This window comes from Antechinus flavipes, chromosome 3, assembly GCF_016432865.1.
Source record: "Antechinus flavipes isolate AdamAnt ecotype Samford, QLD, Australia chromosome 3, AdamAnt_v2, whole genome shotgun sequence".
Lineage (NCBI taxonomy): Eukaryota > Metazoa > Chordata > Mammalia > Dasyuromorphia > Dasyuridae > Antechinus > Antechinus flavipes.
The window spans coordinates 546,390,772-546,413,670 of NC_067400.1; the positions used below are offsets into that span (position 1 = coordinate 546,390,772).

Sequence of the window (22,899 nt, forward strand, 5' to 3'; positions counted from 1 at the left end):
TTTTATTAACATTTAAGTACCTAATATGGTGTAAAAAAAAAAAAGTGTGTTGTTCTTTGTTTCTGGGATATATATTTAGTCTCTCGGTATATTAGAACTTCCCAGCCAAAGGGAGAAAAGGTCAAAAGGGTGGGGGGGAGGGTTTTGCAGTTTGTGCTTTGTACTCTTCTATTGACATCTTGTTTGTTGGGAGTTGTCCTTTCTCATAAGATAGTAATAAATCCTTTTTTGCTTTTTAACTTGAGAGTCTCTGATTTTAATTTGGGTAAGGGTCACTGTCCCACACACTTCATGATGACCCCAAAAGCTGTACTAATGATATTTAGATATTAATATTGTGCCTTTTTTTGGACAGGCTTTGTAGTTTTGGTAATTATAAAATGATTTAAAAACATTTAGACTGTTGTTGTATAGCATATTTCTAATTCTGTTTTCAAATTTTTCTTTGCAAGTCAATTGTCCTTCATTAAAAATTTTGAGGAGGAGGAGGAAGACTATTTTGAACAAAGGTAAGTATATTGGAAGTTATGATAACTCAGTAATTTATTATCACCAGCTCTGATTATTAATCAGTGCTGGGGTGGAAGAAGACACCAAACCTGTAGCTTCTGAATTTTGTCACTCTTACCTGCAAATTATCACATTCTTTTGCCCTTTGGGGAAGAACTGAGATGCAAGGGCTCAGCCTCTTTTACTGAAATGAATTTATCTAGATTGTCTGAAAGTTAAACATTAAAAACTGTCCCTTCCTTGAAGATATTGCTGATCTTCAGGGATCAGCCAGTCTATGGTCAACATGTTGCCCACCTTAACATAGATATGATAAACTCCTTTAAATTCTCTTTAAATTCATTAATTTGCCTCATGAAAAGCCCAAACGAAGCATTTTCTTTTAAACAAATAGGTTATAAAGAATGGAGTAAAGTTCTATAAGTGAATCTTATGGTGAAGCCACAGTTGGGCACACACCTGTAATCTCTGCCTACTGAGGAGGCTGAGGCTGGTGGATGATTCAAATTCCTGAGTCCTGAGCATTATAAGGGCTAAAGTATCTTGAGTACAAAAAAATAAAACTACTGCAGATAATTTTTTAAAAAATGCATTGGGTGAATGCACCAAATTTGGCATCAGCATGGTGAGTTTCTAGGAGGGGATGGTGTGTACCACCAGGCTGTCTAAAAAAAGGTCAACTGATCTAAGTTAGAAACAGGTCAAAGTTATCATGATCATCAGTGGGATAAGACCCATGAATAACTTTTGTACTTTCAGCCTGGTTAAAATAGGGAGATCCAGCCTAAATGAAGAAAAAAATATGAGGTGTTCCAGAATTGCTTTTCAATAAGTTCTCTTCAGTGAATTATTGTATTTTCCATTTAGCCAATTCTGCTTTTCTAAGGTATCCTCTTCACGGAATGATTATGCCTCTTGGCCTATTCTATTTTTTAAGATATTCTTTTCTTCCGTATTTTTTGTTGCTGTTTGTTTCATTTACCAATCTTTTTTATATTTTTAAATCTTTTTTTTTTCATGATTTTCTTGCATTACTCTCATTTCCTTTTCTAAGAGTGGGGGTAAAGAGAAGTTACTTAATTAGTCTTCCAGTGAAAAAAGAATTAGAAAAGGGAAAACTGGAACTAGAGATATCAAGAAATTTGCTATCAACATTGTCCAAGATAAAGATAATGAGTGATGATTTTGTGAGAAAAGAGAATAGCCATCTTCACCATGACCTGTAATTCTTTCACTCCTTACTACTTTCCCAGGCCATCTTTCCTGAGTAGGGCTTTGTTTTCCACAATCCCTCTTTTCTGTTCTTTATTAGTTAACTTCAATCCCTTCCTATATCATTTATTGCTCTTTACTTAGCCTTAGATTCTCCTTACCATCTGCTTTCCTTTACTCCTACTCAGTCAGAGCAAGTCACACATCTGTGCTCACTAGCTCCACAAGAAATTCATGTTATCTAGCCCAAACCCTCCTGATATTCTAGAACTAAAGGGCAAAATAGGAATGGCAACAATCTACCAATCACCTCCTGAAAGAGATTTCAAAATGTAAAGTCCCAAAAATATTATAGCCAAATTACAGTGCTGCCAGGTCAAAGAGAAAATATTGCAAATAGCCAAAAGGAAATAATTAAAATATTATAAGAGTCATAGGCAGGATAACACAACATTCAACAGCTTCTACATTAAAGGAGGGCTTGCAATATGATATTCTAGAGAGCAAAAAAGCTCCCTCAAATCCTTTCACTCTTTCTTTGTTGTTTCTCTTTCTCCTTCCCCACAGTGACTCACAAAAAAGATTACTTTTCTCCTTGCCAAGGCTAATCCTTCTACATATACAAATGATCCCATTCTATTCTGTCTTCCCCCAATTGATTGCTTCCATTTTCATCCCCAGTCTTTCACATCTCTGCTTCTATACTAATTATAAACATTCTCATATCTTTCGCATCCTTAAAGAACTCTCAATTGATTCAGCTATGGATGATAGTTATTATCTTATATTTCTCTCATCCTTGAGAAAGCTGTCTACAATGTATGCATCTATTTTTTTTTAATTTTTAGTTTTTTCCTACACCAGTTTTATTTAAGACACAAATATATCTTTCTTTGTAATGACTAATGGTTCAAATGATGCTGAATATGAATGAGTCAGACAGATTAATCATTCAAGTGCTTTATGTAGTTTACAAACAAAATCATAAAAAATATGAAGAATAAAATCGTTATTTACAAAAGTTATAGAGATCTCTGTGCAGACTCAAGAATGAAAGGGGAGAGGGAGGAGGCAATCATCTACTTTCTTTTTTAAAAAAATCTCCACAGTTTTTCAATTTTGTCATTTATCTGAAATAGCTCTCTCTAAAGTCATCAGTGATCTCTTAGTTGCCAAAGTTAAAGACTTTGTCAATTCTCTTCTTCACTTCTCTGTAGCGTTTGATACTATTGAACACATTCTCCTCTTTCATATTCCTTTCTCTCTAGTTTTTCAGAACACTACCCTCTCCTGTTTCTCTTCCTACCTAACTCCCTGCTCCTTTTCAGAACCCTTTGCTGCATCTTCATCCATGGTAGTCCACTAAACTTCTTTCTTCTCTCTCCACTATTTCACTTGATAATCTCATTAGCTCCCATGGATTCAATAATCATCTCTGTTAATGATTTTCAAATCTATTTATCCAACCCAAACTTGAATGTTGACTGTATACAACTCCAACTATCTATTAGAAAGCTCAAACTGGATATCCAATATGTATCTTAAATTCATCATTTTCAAAAATGAACTTATTATCCTTCTAAATTCTCTTTTCCTCTCTTCCCTGTCACTGCTGAGGATACCTCCATCTTCCTAATCATTCAGGCTCACAACATAGTTGTCATCCTCAATTTTTCTACCTCCCCTATACAATGTGATATCAAATCCTGTCAGTTTTATCTTTGTAACATCTTTCCTATGGACTCCTTTTTTTTTCTCATACCCAAGACACATGAGGAACTGAAGCAAATTTATAAGTCAAAAGTGCTATTTCCCCAAATGGTTAAAATGAACAATTACAAAGGAAGAAATACAAGATGTCACCAACTACATGAAAAAGTGACCATATGACTAATAATTAACTATGAAAAAGTGTCTAAAAATGACCAAATGACTAATAATAATTAAAGAAATGCAAATTAAAGCAACTCAAGTTCTACTTCACACTTATCAAATTGGCAAAGATGACAAAAGAAGAAAATGACAAATGTTGAGAGGCTACAAGAAAAAACCATAAGTATTTTGTTGATAAAGCTATGAATTGGTTTACCAATTCTGGAAAACAATTTGAGACTGTGCCCAAAAGTTACTAAACTGTGAAGGATTTTTGATTCAGCTGTACCATGTTTATACCCTCAAAGAAATTAAATATCCCCCCAAAAAATTTACAGCAGCTCTTTTTGTGGTGGCAAAGAACTGGAAAATAAGGATATAACTACCAATTGGGTAAGGGCCTAACAGATTTTTGTATTTTTATATAATGGAATATTATTGTGCTATAAGATATGTCCTTTCCTCTATCTGTTCCCCATTTTTCAAAAACAATAGTTGGATTTTTTTTTGTAAAACTTTTTTATTTTAAACTTAAATACAAGATGGGGATGGTAGTGAAAACATTGCCATATACACAACTGACCACACAACAGTATTCAATATAAAACAATAAATTTCCATGTCAAGAAAACTTATATAATAAATGTTACACATTGTTTTCAAAGCTGCCCAGCTTTTCTTTGTTTCCTTAGTGGTTTTCTTTTGTTTTTTTTTGCTGTGCACTGTTTACTTTTATTTTTTTCTGCTCCCTCCTCCCAATACCCTAAAAGTGGCTACAACTAAGCATGGATATTTTATATATATATTTATATACACATATGCATTCTCACATACATGAGACTGTCCTATGGTTATTTCCTCCTAGTATCTGTTTCTCTAAAAGTAGGCATTATTTTCCTTCATAAGTTTGTCTTTCCATGTTTTTCTATATCAACAATATTCCAACCCAATCACCTCCTATCTGAGATACTGTCTATAAAAATCCCCCCTCCCCCATTTTCTTCATTTCTTCTATTCTTGGCCACATAGATTTTACTAATACAAGAAAGTTTTAATATAAAATAATTGAAATTATTTTTATACCTCAATAATGCTCTCATCTCATAATGCAGTTCATGGTCCAACACTGCTTAATCTACTTTGCTTACATCTTTTCCCCTTGGCTTCTTTGAATTTCTGATCTTTTGTTCTTCCAAATAAACTATATTATTTTCTCTGACTTAGTGAAATAATTTTTAGCAATTTAATTGAGATGATATTGAATAAATAGATTAATTAGGTAAAAATTGTCATTTAAAAATTATATTGGATTTATCTTCCCCTGAATGGTAAAAATTACTTCAATTAGTTAGTTCATTTGTATAAAACATTTTACGTTTTTGTTTATATAATTCCTTTGTTTTTGGCAGTTATTCGATCAGGTATTTTATAATGACTAGGTAGTTTAAATGGTCTAAAGCAATATTGAATGATATTGCTGACAATAATTTCTCTATTTTTCACTTTTGATTAAATTTATTTTAACTTTAACTTTGATAATTAGTCTCTGCTTTTTTTTTACATAATAAAGTCTATTCCTGTCCTTTATTTTATCTTTGTGTCTATTTCTCTTTTTTATGATGTTTCCTGAGAGCAACATATAGTTAAATTCAAATTTTTAATCTGCTATTCATTTCTGTTTTGTGGGTAACTTTGTCCCATTCACATTCTAAGCTGCATTAAACTGTATTTGTATGAGATAATTTCTCCTTTTTATCTCTCCCTACACAGTTTTATTGTTTTAAAATCATTCCAACATACTCAGGTTAGCCCACACCTTTCTTTCAAACTACCCAAATAATGATAACAATTACAAGAGTACTGATAATATTTCAGATATTAATATGTCCCTTCTAATTGTTCTTTAATGTTTGTTTTATATCTTTCTTGGATATTGTATGTTGAATTTTCTTTAAGTTCTGGGAATTTTGTCACAAAAATCTGTAAGTCTTTAAGTTTGTTAAATAGCTATTTGTTTCCCATTCAGGAGTGTACTTAATTTGGTGGGAGGAGTAAGTTACCCTTGGTTGTAACTCCAGCTCTTTTGCTCTATAAAATTAAGTATTTCAAGACCTATAGGCCTTCACCATAGTAATTTTTACGTTTTATCTAATCCTTATTGTAGATCATGATATTTAAATTGCCTTTTTTTCCCTTGTTGCTTCCAATATTTCTCCTTAACCTGGGAGCTTTGAAACTTGACTAAGATATTTCTGTAAATTTTTTTCTGGGGAGCTCTTTCAGATAGTGAACAACAGATTTTTTTTTTTTTCTATTCCTACTTTGCCTTCCTGTTCTAGAATTTCAGGATAATTTTCCTTGATAAGTTCTTATAATATCAAATCAAGCTTTTTTTAAGCATAATTTTCAGGTAGTCCAATTATTCTTCTGTTATTTCTCCTCAATCTGTTCTCTAGATTGATTGCTTTTCAGATGAGATGTTTCACTTTCTCTTCTATTTTTTCATTCTTTTGATTTTGTTTGGTGTTTTCTTGGTGTTTTAGAATGACATTAGCTTCCCTTTGCCCAATTCTAGTTTTCAAGGTAGTTTATTCCTTAAGCTTTTGAAGTTAGTTGACTTTCTTTTCATAATTTTTTTGATTTTCTTGAATTGCTCTTTTTCCAATTTTCCTTGATTTCTCTTAATTGATTTTTAAAGCCCCCTTTTTGCTTTATGATTTTTTTGTTAAAACTTTTTATTTTCAAAACATATGTAGGATAATTTTACATTGATCCTTACAAAAACTTGTCTTCCAAATTTTCCCTTCCTTTCCCTCATCCCTCTCCCAAATAGCAAGTATTTCAATATATGTTAAACAAGAAAAAAATGTTAAATCCAATATATGTAAAATTTTTATACAATTATCTTGTTGCACAGGAAAAATCAGATCAAAAAGGAAAAAAATGAGAAAGAAAACAAAATGCAATCAAATAACAATAAAAAGAGTGAAAATCCTATGTTGTGATCCATACTCAATTCCCACAGTCATTTCTCTGGGTATAGATGGCTCTCTTCATCACAAGATCATTAGAATTGGCCTCAATCATCTCATTGTTGAAAAGAGCCACATCAGACCGGATCAACACATAATCTTGTAGTTGTGTACTCCTGGTTCTGCCCATTTAATTTAGCATCAGTTCATGTAAATCTCTCCAGGCCTTTCTGAAATCATTCTCCTGATTGTTTCTTATAGAACAATAATATTCTATAACATTCATATGCCATAGCTTATTCAGTCATTCTTCAACTGATGGACATCCACTCAGTTTGCAATTTCTTGCCTCTACAGAAAGGGCTGCCACGAACATTTTTGTACATGTGGGTTCCTTTCCCTCCTTTAAAATCTCTTTGGGATATAAATCCAGTAGAAACATTGCTGGATTAAAGTATATGCACATTTTTGATAGCCCTAATTCCAAATTGTTCTCCAGAATGGTTGGATCACTTCACAACGCCACCAAGGTATTAATGCCCTAGTTTTCTCACATCCCATTTAACATTCACCATTATCTTTTCCTCTTATCTTAGTCAATCTGAGTGGTATATCAAAGTTGTCTTAATTTGCATTTCTCTGATCAACAGTGATTTAGAGCATTTTTTCATATGACTAGAAATGGTTTCAATTTCTTCATCTGAAAATTATCTGTTCATATCCTTTGACCATTTATCAATTGGAGAATGGCTTGAATTCTTATATATTTGAATCAATTTTCTCTAAATTTTTGAAATGAAGACTTTATCAGAACCCTTGATGCAAAAAATTTTCCCCAGCTTATTGCTTCCCTTCTAATCTTCTCTGCATTGCTTTTGTTTGTTCAAAAACTTTTTAACTTAATATAATCAAAATTATCAGTAATGAACTCCAGTTCTTCTTTGCTCACAAATTCCTTTCTTCTCCACAGATTTGAGGGGTAAACTATTCTTTGTTTTTCTATTTGCTTATAATATCATTCTTTATATCTAAATCATGAACCTATTTTGACCTTATCTTGGTATACAGTGTTAGGTGTGGATCAATGCTTAGTTTATGCCATACTAATTTCCAATTTTCCCAACAATTTTATTAAATAGTGAATTCTTATCCCAAAAGCTGGGGTCTTTGGGTTTTCCAAACACTAGATTACTATAGTCATCGATAAAGTCTCTTTTTAAGTTCTTTCAAGAAAACTTAAAAAGGGACTTTCAAGAAAGCTTGAGATCATTTGACAGTTTTCATTGAAAAAGGAGTGGGTTTTTTTAGCTTCATTATCTGCCTCTAAATATGACCCCAGATCTTTTCTATCTTCAAAGTAACTATGGTTGGGTTCTTTCCTTTAGCTTACTCATTTTTATTTATTTATTGAATAAATAGTTTGATTGGGTAAAATGTCATTTAAAAATTACATTGGATTTACCTTCCCCTGAGTGGTCAATATTACTTCAATTATTTAGTTCTGAGTTCATTTGTATAAAAAGCATTTTATGTTTCTGTTCATATAGTTCCTTTGTCTGTTTTGGCAGGTAAATTTAATGATCAGATATTTTATACTGGATAGATATTTTAAAAGATAAAAAAAAAATATTGAATGATATTGCTGATACATAGTGTAGTGTCTCTATTTTTCATTTTTAGCAACTATTTGTGTAATCAAATTGTAGTCTCAAAGTATGGGGAAATGATTCCCCAAGCCTCAGGTCCTTCTACTTGAGGTCTGTCTTGGGATCCAAACTGGGGCTCTCTTCTCTACTCCTAAGCCACAATTACAGTCCCAGTTATATTGTCTGGCAAATGACCTTGCTCCTTGTAGCTCCTCCAGTGGCTGCAAACTACAGCTGTTCTCTCTGCCCTGGAATTGAAACTAAAGACTCTGTTCTCCTGTAAGTGTTCACAACTAAAAGGATCCCCACCCTCATGACTACATTCATCAGGTGTGTATTAGTTCTTTCTGCAGCCACAGCTCAGGATGTGTTTGACATCTCTTGACAGTGGAAGGTCCTTCAATCTTCTATTTGGCCATCAGGCCCCCACACTGTCTGAAAGATGAAAATGTCTAAGGCTGAGGCTGTCTTTCTAACCAGCTGCCTCCAGAGTTTGTTGCTTGTTGAGCTGGAGGTGTTTGCACTTCATTCAGGCCAAACCTCTATTCCTGAAGGTTTTGGAGCCTTCTCAAATTATTTTAGGAGGACAACCTCTTTACCCTATGTTTATTTTTTCTGCTGGAGTGATGTTCTGGGTTGTGTGTGTGTGTGTGTGTGTGTGTGTGTGTGTGTGTGTGTGAAATTTGGAGAGCTGAAAGTTTTCTAATCTACTCTTCCATCTTCTCAGAATCTTAATCAATAAATAAATCAGTGAGGATAGAGTCATTTTATCTGAACATCATATTTTTTCTTATTTTAATTTCTCTAATTTGCTTCAATTTTGATTTTTGTAGATCAGTGGTCTGACCACCATAACCATAATAAGTCATTTTTGACCTACAAAATATAATCAGTCTGATGTTTTAATGTTATTTGGGGTTTCTCGTGTCTAGTACCTTTTGATTCTTTCCTTGAAGAAATTATTCATAACATATAAGTTTAGGGCCTTTGTCTGGGCTCCAAGTGTCTCAATGATGTTTCTAAATTCATACTCTTGATCTATATTTTCTAACGTGTTTTTCAGCATTTTAACCCATTTTATTTGCAGTCTCTGAATATCAGTGTCAATTTAATTTAGAATTTACTAAGTTTTTCATAGAATTTTTGTACTTCTTCATCCTCTGCATTAGATAATGACATATTACTATAATTATCTTCTTGGTTGTCATTTTGCAAATATTAGTTTAAGGATTGCATTAGATGACCAAGATAATCTTAAATTGAAGACAGAAGGGAAAGAACATTGTCTGAAAGGTGGAATGTTCCTATGTATGCTAGCCCAAATATGTTTAGTCAAAAAGTAGATTTGATTCCAATTATAAGAGTAGAAATCTTGAAACAAGAAAAGTTATTTTTATAGTAATTCAGTATTAAGCTTTACTATTTATAAAGTACCTTTGTTTATCCAACAAATATTGTTTTGTCTATCATTTGTCTATCATTTTGTCTATCATTTGCAATTTATTGCTCCAGACCTGTAATTTTGTGTATTTAGGGAACTCCTCTACCAATGCCAACTGGCAATTCTTCTGAAATCTATAATCTTAAATAATTTCTAGGGATTCTGAGAATTTCAGAATCTTGTCCAGGGTTACAGTATGAGCTAAAGGCAAAATTTAAACCTGCCTGAGGTCTTTTGGCAAGGCAGTTGTGGTTAAATGACTTGTCCAGGATTACATAGGTAGTAACTGTTCATTGTCTGAGGTAAAATTTGAACTCAAATTCTCCTGACAGCAAGGCCAGTGCTCTATCTGCTGTGGCACTTAGCTGTCCCTAATATCTTTGATTGATTGATATATAGGTTTTTATTTTTCCAAATATATACAAGGATAGTTTTAAACATTTACCTTTTCAAAACTTTATTCTGATGATTTTCTTGAGAGATTTTCAACAAAAATGTGGACCTTGGTCATGAGGTTTTTTGGCTACAACATCTCAAAAAGATGTCTGCTAAGGCAAAGAAGGATGGAAATATCTGCATTATTGACGTGAATTCCTTATAACAAAAATTTATTATGTGTCAGAAACAGAGAAAATACTGTGGGCCATAGGTCATAAATATTTCCTCTAATTACTTTTCTCTTCACAAATCCTCTTTTGGATAAAAATACAATACAAATTAGAGGAAATGTGAAATAAAATTTTGAATGTTAGGATATTGTATTATATGATTAATTTTAACTTTGTTTTTTTTCCCAACAGCCGGCTTAAAGAAAATATACAATATGTTGTGATGTCCATCACTTTCAGGTATGAAAGACTGCAAACAAAGAATGCAAGAAGGTTTGACCTTCAATTTTAAGCTCACATCCACTGACTTCTCAATTGTTTTGGCTCAAGAATGGGATAGGAGGATCCAGATCTGAGGTATTATTTCAAATACCCTAAGCAAACTCATAAAAGACTGACCGATAAGTCAGAATTTTAATCAATTTATTTATAATGGAAGATGTAATTGACCAGATAATAAGTAGAGACCATTTGCAGAGGAAACTGCTGGAGTAAAATTGCTGGAGTATGACTAGTAAAATTTGAAATAACTGAGGAAACAAAGGTTCAAGTTTCTGAGCATATTGATTTATTAAGCAATGCTTCCAAATTATATAAAATATTGGGACCAGGCCTCCTTATTTTGGCACTGCACCTCAAATACAGAGAGAAATAGATTTTTATGAATTAAAAGCCAACAATTAATGGGATAAAAACCAGTTTACAAGATTAGGTAATCTGATTTCTAATTTCAGGAAATTGAAGGATTTTTTGACTTGGGATGGAGAAAATGGATTTCAGTCAATATAGGAGATGGTAACTGAACTTCAAGATCTTTCATTTCCCAGAATAGCAGATGATGACTTATATCATCTATTTTCCCATGAAGGATTTTCAGAAACACAAGATGGAGGACAACACATGTGGGAACACAAGATGGAGTCAATGGTCATGAGATGGAATCCAATTGGTTATCTCAATTCTCACACTTTCCTTAATTCTGAGCTGATTCAATTTGGCTTTGCTCATAAAACACAATACCTTCTCTGTAAGGGCACACCATAGAGCCTCCCAAGTCAGAAAGATCTTGAGAACTTTAAGTGGAGAAGCCCTGAGGATCTTTTGTAATCCATATTTATTCATTTCAATTACCATCTTCATATAGAAAGTTTCCAAATTTTAATTTTTAATACTCAGAGAATCTGAAGAAGTTCATATTAAGTGACTTCAATCTTCTCAATGAAATATAAAACTTAAAATATGTAAGAATATCTTCAAGAATTAAATTTCACACTTATTGAATAACTACTCCATATTTAATACTATACAACAAACATACAGTGATATAAAATTTTATACTAATTATAAATCACATTAATTAAAGAAAGTATCTTAAGGACCTCTATTGAGTAATACTTTTATTACAGCCAGCATCAAAAAAACCCTTTCTTTTAAAATATAATTCAGAATTTTTACTAATTAATAGTAGTTTTTCCATTACATCCCAAACTAGTTGTAACTAATGAAGATTCATTGTATTATCAAAAACATTACTTGGGCCCACAAATTGGTTTGTCATTATAGCTCTACATTTATTTTTCACTGTCAGGGGTGTAGAATTTGATAAAACTTATTGACTGGATGTATGTGAGGAAGAAGAGTAAAGAGTCTAAAAATGATGGGATTTTTGCTAAGTAAGTTAAGTTAAAAAATAGGGAGAATGGCAGTAACAGTGGAACAATTGGGAAAATCAGAAAGAGCATGTGTAAAGAGAGATGGTTAAATCTAACTTAGGTCAGCTCAAGGTGAGTTTGAGGGACTAATGAATAACCTTAGATGATCTTAGATGGAGATGCCCATTTGAGGAACTGTTTAATTTTTGTGTCTGAATCTCTAGCACTTAGCTCAGTCCTTGCATTAAATAGTAAGTACTTAAAATAGTGACTTAATTGAATTCACTCTGGTGCTCTGAAGAATTTGCAGGATGGATAGTGTAGATTTGAGAATCTCTAGAAATAACTAGGCCAAGAAGCTACAATCACTAACTGACAATGATTCTCAATCAGAACTTTCAACATGACTATAAATTTTAAACTAGACTATTTTCCCATCATCTTTATTCCTATCACACTATAAGTGACCTGATCCATCCTAGAATTCTCATTATGATACGTGCATGCTGATCCTAAACTTTGGGAGTGCATGAGATCACTGAGAAAGAGAGGGTTAAGGGGAAAAAAAGGAGGACTGAGGATAGAGTCAATAGAGGGAAGAGGAATCAGTAAAACAAAACAAAACAAAAATTAGGGAAAACAGTGAAACAGAGTATTAGGGTGTCAGAAGCCAAAGGAAGAAAGAATATCATGGAGTTTGTAATAGTGAAAAGGCAAGATGTTTCAAGGATGTCAAGGAGGTTGAAGACTTGAGAAAAGGCTATTAGATTTAGTCATTAAAAGGTTAGTAGTGACCTTTCAGAGATCAGTATCAATTTGGTATGGTTCAGAGAATACTAGATTCTCCCCTGAGTCTCAGTCAAACGTGAATGATGCTGTCTTTCATAATTACTTGATGGAGTTGTTTTGAAGATTACAGGATTATAGTTATATAAAATTAAAAAGACCTCTGTGGTCAACTCCTTCATGTTACAAATGAGGAAACTGAGACCCAGGGAATTGAGGTGACTTGTCCAAGACCACATAGATAGTCAATGTAAGAAGCAGGATATGAGATAATTTATGTACACAATCTATTTTGCAAACTTTAAAGTTATATGTATAGATCAGGTACTTTTATTAGAATGCTAAAGATAGAAGCTATACTGTAAGTATTGAGAGTGGTCAAGAAGTGTAGATAACCAATATAAATGATATATTCTTGGATGAATATATTCTTGAATGAATATTCAAGAAACTTGGAGTAAATGGAGAATGGAGATGATATGGAACCACTAGGGAGTGGTAGAATTAAGAGAAGGTCTTTTAGGATATGGAAGGCATAATATCTGTGGATAAAAGGAAAGAAGCCATGGACATAAATAGAGAATTCAAGAGACTGTGATTGATGAAGTGCCAAACTTTGAAAGCCAAATATTAGACAAAGAATACAGGTGGGTTGTTTGAAGGAAAATAGGAGAGGAAGGACTGATTAATTAACATTAATCAGAAGAACTACTCTTCCTCAGAGACCACAGAGAAAGAGGAGAGGAAGGGATTCCTGAAGGATAATTGATTACCTTAGCAATATAGGAAGAAGGTCCATCCACTGAAAGTGTATAGGAGGAAGAGCTGGGAAGGGGACAAATTTGGGACAAGCAATACAGGGCATGTGATAGGGAAGAGTCAACAACTAATATAGAAAAGAATTACCTAGCAGTTTTAAGTACCTAGTTGAATCTATGTAGCATTTGGTTATAGAATGTGTTATGAGAATTCTCATGAAAGATCTAGATCTGTGAAAGCCAGAGGAAGAGAAAAATTCATCTCCCAAACTAATAACAATGTCGATGACCATTTGCTTAAAACTGAATAGAAAACATATTAATTTCTTCCACTAATATTCAAACCAACTTTCCTTTTCCCTACCCCCAAATACAACTGTCTCCCTATTCTTCAGGTGTAAAAGGATAGAAATTTTTTTTAGGGGGGAGGTTGTGTTTTCCTGAATAAATTTCATATTAAATTATGAAGATTCAATATTCTATTTATTTTGCTTAAAAATATTAATTAGCAGGCTTAAAGTCAGATATTATGTGTGAGATTCACTTTTCTTTACTGATTTTCTCCCCCATCTTTTTAGGTTATTTAGTCTCTTTTTGATCTTCATTCATATTGCAGTACTGATTGCAGGTTTATCCCTGACTCCTAAGGGTACAAAGTTACCTTTAACCTATCGTATACTTTTTATACTTTTTGGTCTATTCTTCCTTGCTGATGTGCTATTTCAAGTCTTTTTAGAAGGGTAAGTTGTATTTTTAAAAACTCATAAAACTGTTCTGTGTTGCTATGGCAAGTGTTATTTGATGCCAAATTAACTCTCAGTAACTATTCCAATGGGTAGCTGCTATTGAGACTGATATTAGCATTTTTGTTAAGGGGAATGTAGACATTTAAGATGAAAGGTTATCTTTCAAAACAATCTTGTTTTCCCCTTAATTTTTTGAATGCCATCATATTAATCTCTTAAAGCAGATTACCTAATTACTTGGGATTAAAAAGATTGGGGCTTTAAAAAGAAATCTTCCTTGTCTTTCTTTTGAGAGGTAAATTCATGATTTTGCTTGTATTACAGAGCCATGAAATATTTTTCTTCAGTAATCAATACAATAGATCTCCTTTCTATTTTGTCATCCCTGATGTTGGATATAGTTTATATTTGTTTTGATATTGGAGGAATTCCTCAAATCCCCACGTAAGAAATATATTATTTATGTCTTGGAATGTTATGTGCTTTTTTGTCTTTTTTCTTCTTTCCTCCTCCTCCTTCTTCTTCTTCCATCTCTTTTTTTTTTTGGGGGGGGGGAAGTGAGAGATGAGCCAGTTTTCTTCTGACTTCAGGACGGGCACCCTATCTACCACACTACCTTCTTCTTCTTAAAAAATAATACTATGGTTGTCTCAATTCTACACTATGTTATATTGTTTGAATAAATTCTATTTAGATTTCTGCTTGATTTTTATTTTCAAATGACATTATTCTAAGACTATTACTATTACTAGTAGTAATTAATATTAATAGTAGTTATTACTATTAGTATTAATAGTAATTATTATTAGTAGTATCACTACTAGCTATTAATATTACTACTAGTTAGCTAGCTAGCTAGCATTTGCATAGTCCTTTCAAGTTTGATAATGCTTTACAAATATTGTCTCAGTTTATCTAGACAGAACTATGAGCCCAGGAGCTTGATCAGTAATTTTTGAATGAACTATGAGGTTTAAGGAAGAACCTGAAAGTTTTGACTGTCCTATTTAAGTCTGAACATACCAAGCATATAAAATTGTGATAAATATATCTTTTGAAATAGGAAGGGCTTTCCATTATCTCTTACATCTAAGATGAGGTTCACAAAGCAAGTGGAAAGATTTTACTAGATTCCAATCAATCAATTTTCTCTGTGCTGGGCATTGTACTAAGTGCTGGGGATACAAAAAAAAAAAAAAAAAAAAAAGACAGTGACTGTCCTCCAGGAGCTTATAATCTAATGCCAGAAAGGTATAGATCTTTCAGTATTGTGACAGATAATTAATAGGGAAAAATATGATGCATAGGATGAAACAGTTTATAGATGATTCATTAGGTGAATCACTTTGGAGCTATATTCTATTTGCTGCTTGTTTGGTTTTACTTGGTATCCCCAGGATCTGACCCTAAATAAAATAAAAATAAATGACTTATTACAGTTCTAGAATTACTGAGAAGAGATATTCTCCTGTATACTCTTTCTTTTTTGGATATCTATGATCCTACTTTTTCCTTTGTTTTCTTCCTCCACTTGACTGGCCATTTCTCAGTCTCCTTTGCTAGGTCATCTATCATAGGACACACACCCTAATTGTGAGGCACTCAAAGCTTCTGTTCTATCCTCTCATTTCTTTCTTCTTTCTATGTTTTTCTTAGTGTTGTCATCAGCTTCTATGGTTTATCTCTATATCTATAGAAGTGATTCGTTGATCTAATTTCTATCCTGAACGCCAGTCCTATATCACTAACTGTCATTTGGCATTTTGAACTAGATGTATCATCATCTCACACTCAATATCAAGAAGAGAACATTATTTCCCTCCACTGTACCCCTTCCTTCTTCAAAAGTTTCCTATTTCTGTTGAAGTTACCTATATTTTTCAAATGTCTCAAGTTCATAACTTTATCACTCTCCCTGACTTCTCACCTTCCCTCATCCCATATATCTGATCAGCTATCAAATTTGTTATTTCTAGCTCCACAATATCTCTCATAACTGACTCTCTACTTACACAGTTATAACCCTTATTCAATCCCTTGTTACTTTGTATATAGATTCCTAATTAGTCTTCCTGACTGATTCACTCTTTTTTTTTAAGATTCTTATTAATATTTTCATTTTAAAAATACTTCAAATCCCTTCCTCTTTTCCCTAGAGAACCATATCACAACAATATACAATAACCATAACAACAATTTTTAAAGAAAAAAAATAACTAAATTTCTATTATATTTCTATTAGTTGCCTTTCCCACCTCCATGCTCCTTGATTATTAACAAAAGATTATCAAACAGTGAGATGTGCTCACCAATGGTGTTTGTCACTGTTTCAGAAGAGATTCAGTGCAGAATCCAATCAAAGAGAAATGTCTGGTTTTAGTTAACATCTTCTACACTCTCCTGTTTATGGAGAATATTTTGCTAATTTCAGCTAGCCTCAAACATTGCACAAATTCCCAGATGAGATTCATAAACATTCAAAAAGTTTTATAGTTTCTATCCACAAAGGAAAAATTGAGTGGATGAAGAATGTCTATTCTCCAAACTGTTATATACAGTTGGATGGCCAACCTACATAACTAATTAATTAATGTATAGTAGAAAGACCCTACAAATATATAAGGAACTAAGACAAGAGTTAAACAAGAGTAGGAAAGTTGATTGGATTATTTTGGGGAAAGTGTGAAATTATTTTAATGATGGCATGATTTTCCCTGAAAATGAAGGTCCATCTTTAAAAATCAATTTTCATATGAATTGATTTTGTGGCTATTAGTTGTGAAAATACTATGTCCATCAAAGAATTTAGGATAATCAAAAAGACAATGAAGAGTTACATTGTTGATATGAGCTACCTGAATCTCAGCAGAGATTAGAAATCATACAGAAGGATGGTAGAGGATGTCATCAAAGAAATTTATGAAAAAATTTAAAAATGGATTATTCTTCTAGCAAAATTAAGAAGTAGCTGATAAACAACCAATGTGCTCTAATGGTATAATCATCATGTCAAGAGAAGTTCCCCTAGAACACTGGAGGGGATCGCCTATGACAAAATGATGCAACACATAAACAAAAGTTACATAAGATAGGCAGACACAAATAGATAAATGAGCTATGTTGTTTCAGAAAATACTCAATTCGATAAGGATTTATTAAGCACCTACTATATGCCAGATATTATATACATGCTACTGGTATAAATACAAAAACAGAACATTCACTTGAGTAATATTTTCTGTCATTTTTCTTTACAAAAATTTATTTTAATTATATAATTTAATCTGTCTTAACCCCCTAATAATTCCTCCTATTTCAATAGAAAAGCATCATTTTAATCATACAATTGAAAGAAATACATTATTCCATTCCTTCATATTTTTAATAGTTCTCTATAATATTTAAGTCTGTCATCTAGCTGAAATTCACTGAAGTGTATGGTGCAGTGTTTTGGGGGAGATTCATCTTAGTTGGAGTCTGGGTGAGGTTTGTGGAAACTCAATTTCTTCTGCTATTTTGTGCTGCTTTATGAAGAGATAACACTTGATACTATTTTACTTTTCCCAATACTTTTTGCAAATGGATTTATGTTCTAAACCATTTGTCTTTGGCTGCTAAATTTCTCCATTTGGCAATAATACAACTATCATTGGTTGAAGCAGTTTCTGAGCTCTTTTGGTCTTTTTATTGTGATGATTGTTTTATATCCAGTTAAATTTCTGTAGAAAATGTTCTTAGGGCTAATTCCCAATTTTTGGTGTCAATAGCTTGCTTGACTAGGTTGTGTTAGAACTATTGCAATTGCATATATCATTTTCTTATTTTTTCTTCATTCCTTATTTAATTTGATCATGATTTTTATTTTTGCTTCCATAAATTTATGATCTATTTACAGATAGCTGACTCTGAAATGATTTTCACATCAGCAAATAATCATTGACTGTATGCTAAATTGTAATCGATTTCATTTTTTAACTGTTCACTATATTCAGTGCCTTCCAACTTTTTTCTTGAAGAAAGATTTGTAATTTCATATTAATTTTTACAAAAAATTTAATTGCTTCTATTTCTTAACACCAAACCATATTTTCCAACATACTTTTCTCTTTCATGTCAAACTTTTCATTGAAATTTTTTCATTGAGTATCACTGTATATTTACTTTCTTTGGATGATAATTTTCTTGCTCTTGATATCTTTTTAGTGATGTAATGATTCAGGTAAATAGAAGTAGTTTGGGGTCGTAGTATGTTGTAATACAGGAGCCACCTGACAGTGGCTGCTGGAGATCCAACCCAGACCTGCAGAATGTATCTCCTCATGTGAGAGGATGATATAAGGAGACTGAGAGACCATTGTTGTTCTCTGACCTCTCTGACTCAGAGACGATTTCATTGTCTGACCTCTCTCCTCTTCCCTCTGCTTCCAATTTATTTCATTCCCAATTCGCAAAACCTGTGTCAGCAAAGGCTGTCCTGCAACTCCTTCAGATGCTATGATCTACAGCTGTGGAGGCTCTTAGAGAATTGACCTGCCCCTTAACAATAGAAGATAGATAGAGCATTAGACCAATCAGGAACACTTCAAATCCAATCTCAGACATAATTTGTAGCTATGTGACTTTAGACAAATCATCTAATCTCTGCCTTCCTCAGTTTCCTCATCTATAAAATGAGGGGAAATAGTTCTTACCTCTCAGGGATAAATTAGATAATGTTTACAAAATGCTTTTCAAACTATAAAACACTATATAAATGCTAGCTAAGATCAAGATGATAAATGATAATTTCAGTTTCAAAACCTGAATAATATGAATGAGTAATTTTTGCATATTTTCAATCTGTTTTTGAGAATCATTGAAGTAATTTTTTATGCCAATATTGCATGCCCAATCCTTCCAAAAATGAGTTTTCCCATATTTTACTATCTTGATCAATACTTAAGCAGTTTAATTTGACTAAATAAAGCTAATAAACTACAGGCAAAGTCATATATATCTTAGACCTCCCAATTCCATTGTGCAAGAACTCACTCTAACTGATTCCACATTAGAGTGAAAAAACAAAAGATTTCCTGTTTAACACAAACTTCCAATTCTTGAATTCAGAAATCACTCATAACAGCCTACTTGTGTCTAGATGCTATACATCTTGCTTGTGACCGAAACCTCAATCCTGCCTGAAATCTCTATACTGTTTATTCTTTGACTTAACAAGTCTGAAACTCACTGGTTTTACTTCATGCTTTCCCATCTGTGGCTTCTGAAATAGGAATGTCCCCTAACCTCCCTCAACACTCTGTCTCTCTGTCTCTGTCTCTGTTTCTCTCTCTCTCTTCCTCCTTCCCTCCCTCCCTCTTTGTCTCTGTCTGTCTGTCTGTCTTTCTCCCTCCCTCTCTGTCTCTCTGTCTATCTCTGTCTGTCTGTCTTCCTTCCTCCCTCTCTGTCTCTCTGTTTCTGTCTCTGTCTCTCCCTCCCCTCTCTTTTCCTTTGAACACCAACAACATCCCTTGCAGCATAATGCAGGGTTCCCTGGGAAATACTTTATGACCCAGCTACTCCCAACTTTCATTGCTCTCTGAGTCATATTGACCACAAGAAAAAGTCCTTAAATCAGGGTGTGAGGGAGGGGTCAAGATGGATCACTTGCTATATGTCAGTAATTTGCCCGGGTTTACACAACTAGTAAGTATCTGAAGCTATTTTTGAACACAGAAACTTGAGTCTTGACTCCAGGTTGGGCACTGTGTCACTTAGTAAGCATCATGGCTTACTTATATAAATAATACATAATACCCTTTTTTTCAATCCTTGACTTCTCTGATACCTTTGACACTATTCATATCCCTCCTCTTGACCTTTTTTTTCCTCTTTAGGTTTTTAAGACTTTATTTTTTTCTCATCTTCCTCCCTCAGATTTCTTTGATTTAGTATAATCAATTGATTATATTGGATATTAATATGGATTATCTCTTCCTTTTCCCATCTCCACCTTTCCATACACATCTTGGATCCCTCCTGTTCCCTCTTTCTTTTTTTTTTTTTCCTAAACTCTCTTACTTTGTGATTTCAAAAACTTCCATGAGTTAATTTACCATATTTAAGATCATGATTCCCAGATCAACATATGCCTAATTTTAATGTCTCAGATCTTGTATCCTGGAAGGCCCATGGGGATCTCAAACTTACCATACCCAAAATAGAACTCATTATCTCCCCAACCCCCTTTTCAATTTTCTTTTTGCTATTGAGGTTAAGACCATTCTCCTAGTCATCCAGGCTTACATCCTCTGTGTAATCCTTTATCTCCTCATTTATATTCACTCCATATATCCAATCAGTAGTCAAATCTTCAAATTCCTTTTCCCACATTTCCTATTCAGACCCTCTTCTCTTCACTCACACAGCTACCATACAAGTCTCATAAAACCTGACTGGTCTCCATGTTTCAAGTCTCTCTCCATTCTGGTCCAATTATCATTCAGCTGCTAAAATGATTTTCCTGAATTATAGGTCTGGCCATGTCACTCTCCCTTCCAATTTGATAAACTCCAATGGTTCTCTATTCCTTTTAGGATCAAATATAAAATACTTTATTTTCCATTTAAATGGGCTACAACCTGGTCCTTTGCTGTCTTTCCTGTCTTTACTTCCAGAGTATACCTTCTATCTTTCCACCTCTATGTTGGAACTTTTTCATGAACTCTTCAGTTCAACTACATGAGCCTCCTCTTCCTCACACTTGACTCTTCCACAATCTCTTAATTCTATGTACTTGCCTGAGCTGCTTTTTTTTCTGACCTCCAACACCTGGTTCAAACCTTATCTTCTATGGTGGGCCTATGCATGACTTCCTCCCACCCCAGCCTTCCCCAATCTGTCCCTGCAAGACTACTTTCTGTTTTCATTGTAAAAATGTTGTGTGTATATATTATCTGTATATTGTCTTCATGAGAGTGAGTTTCTTGAGTGCAAGGTGTTTTTTCCCCCCTTTTTTTTCTTTTTGTTCTCTTTTCTCTGTATTCTTAGCATTTAGTACACAGTAAGAGCTCAATAACTATTTGTTGACTTACTAGTAGAAGTCCTCATGCAGACTCTGAGTAATCACATGTCAGGATTGCTGCTGAGGCCCCTTCCAATTCTGAGATTTTGGGATTCAGTGTTCCTTGCTACCTCTGCTTTCCCTGATTTCCAGCTCCCTTTCATGTGTTATCTTCCTTCATTAAAATGTAAACTCCTTGGGAGCAGAGATTGTCCTTCTTTCTGTTTTATATAAATATTCCTAGTGCTTAGCACAGTGCCTGGTACATAGCAAGCACTTAATAAATATATGTTGACTTGACTGACTGCTATTCACAACATTCCATTTCTGGTAATCAACTCAAGTTAAGCTTCAACTCTAATACTTGCAATTTGTATATATATATATATATATATATATATATATATCTTAGACTTGGACACTGCATTATTCTTATAGTCACTGATTGGGATATTAAGACATCTTAGGTAGAGTTTTGCAAGTCATAAAATGTTTTTCCCATTCATGATCTCATTTGTTCCTCACAATAACTGTGAGTTATGGAGGGTAGATGTGATTTCCCACCAATAGTTTACAAAGAAAGAACCTGAAGTTGATGGAAGTTAAATGAGTTTCTGAAGGTCTCTTAGCTAATAAATGCCAAAGTGGGAATCAAACTCTGAGCCCTTTGGTCCTATATTATTCCATAATATGAACACTTCAACTTCAACTTCTAGAGGTTTAAGATGGCTTTGGAGTTAATGGTGTTACTGATAACTACCGTATTTCCCCGATAATAAGACACTGTCTTAAATTTTTTTGGGACAGAAAACCACCAGAGGGCTTATTTTCAGGGGAGGGCTTATTTTAATGAACATTGACAGCAATTCTAATAAACAGGTAAATGTGAACAAAAAAAATATATTTATTCAATAATGATCATGTCATCTTCTTCAACAACATCGTCATAAGTGTCCATACCCTGAATTCCGTCCTGGATGTTGTGCGCCTCTATTTCCTTCAGAAGAAGTGGACCCAATCTGTCATGTCCAGCAATATAGCTCTCTTTAAATGAACATGAAATGTAACCTGCTTGAAGTGCCTTGGCGACACAGCTATCAGTAATTTTATCCCATGACTTCTTCACCCAAGTCATGACTTCTTGCAGACAGGGCTTCACAAAGTTTCCACGCTGATTTCTTTCCATTCTATTTTCAATGTAGTCATTGACTTCCATGTGCAAATGGTCCTTAAATGGCTTGTTTATTGCAATATCAAGGGTCTGGAGATAGGCAATCATTCCTGCAGGAATCATTACTTGATCTATTCTTCTCTCTGCAAGGAAGTTCTTCATTTCTTTAGCGCGGTGAGTGCTGGCTGAGTTCTTCTTTTATCCTCCATCATGCCCCCTCACTCCTGCTTACATACCGGGTTTTTATGTTGTCCTGCCTCAGCTCTCCTCTGCGGCACTGCTCTTAATGGCGCCAGCAAGCAAATCACTGGGGAAGAACAGAATGCTTTGATCCAGCAGTGTTTCTACTGGGCTTATACCCCAAAGAGATACTAAAGAAGGGAAAGGGACCTGTATGTTCCAAAATGTTTGTGGTAGCCCTGTTTATAGTGGCTAGAAGCTGGAAATGAAAGGATGCCCATCAATTGGAGAATGGTTGGGTAAATT

General features: G+C 33.6%; 1 protein-coding gene across 1 annotated transcript in view; it reads left to right on the plus strand.

The window, feature by feature from the left end:
* The window catches only part of LOC127557388 (phosphatidylinositol 3,4,5-trisphosphate 3-phosphatase TPTE2-like), an 89,326-nt gene that overhangs the window by 19,482 nt on the left and 46,945 nt on the right, over window positions 1-22,899 (plus strand). The window contains exons 4-5 of the mRNA XM_051990724.1: window positions 453-509; window positions 14,036-14,197. Of these exons, the coding sequence (XP_051846684.1) occupies window positions 453-509; window positions 14,036-14,197 (219 nt within the window). The remainder of the gene's footprint in view (window positions 1-452; window positions 510-14,035; window positions 14,198-22,899) is intronic.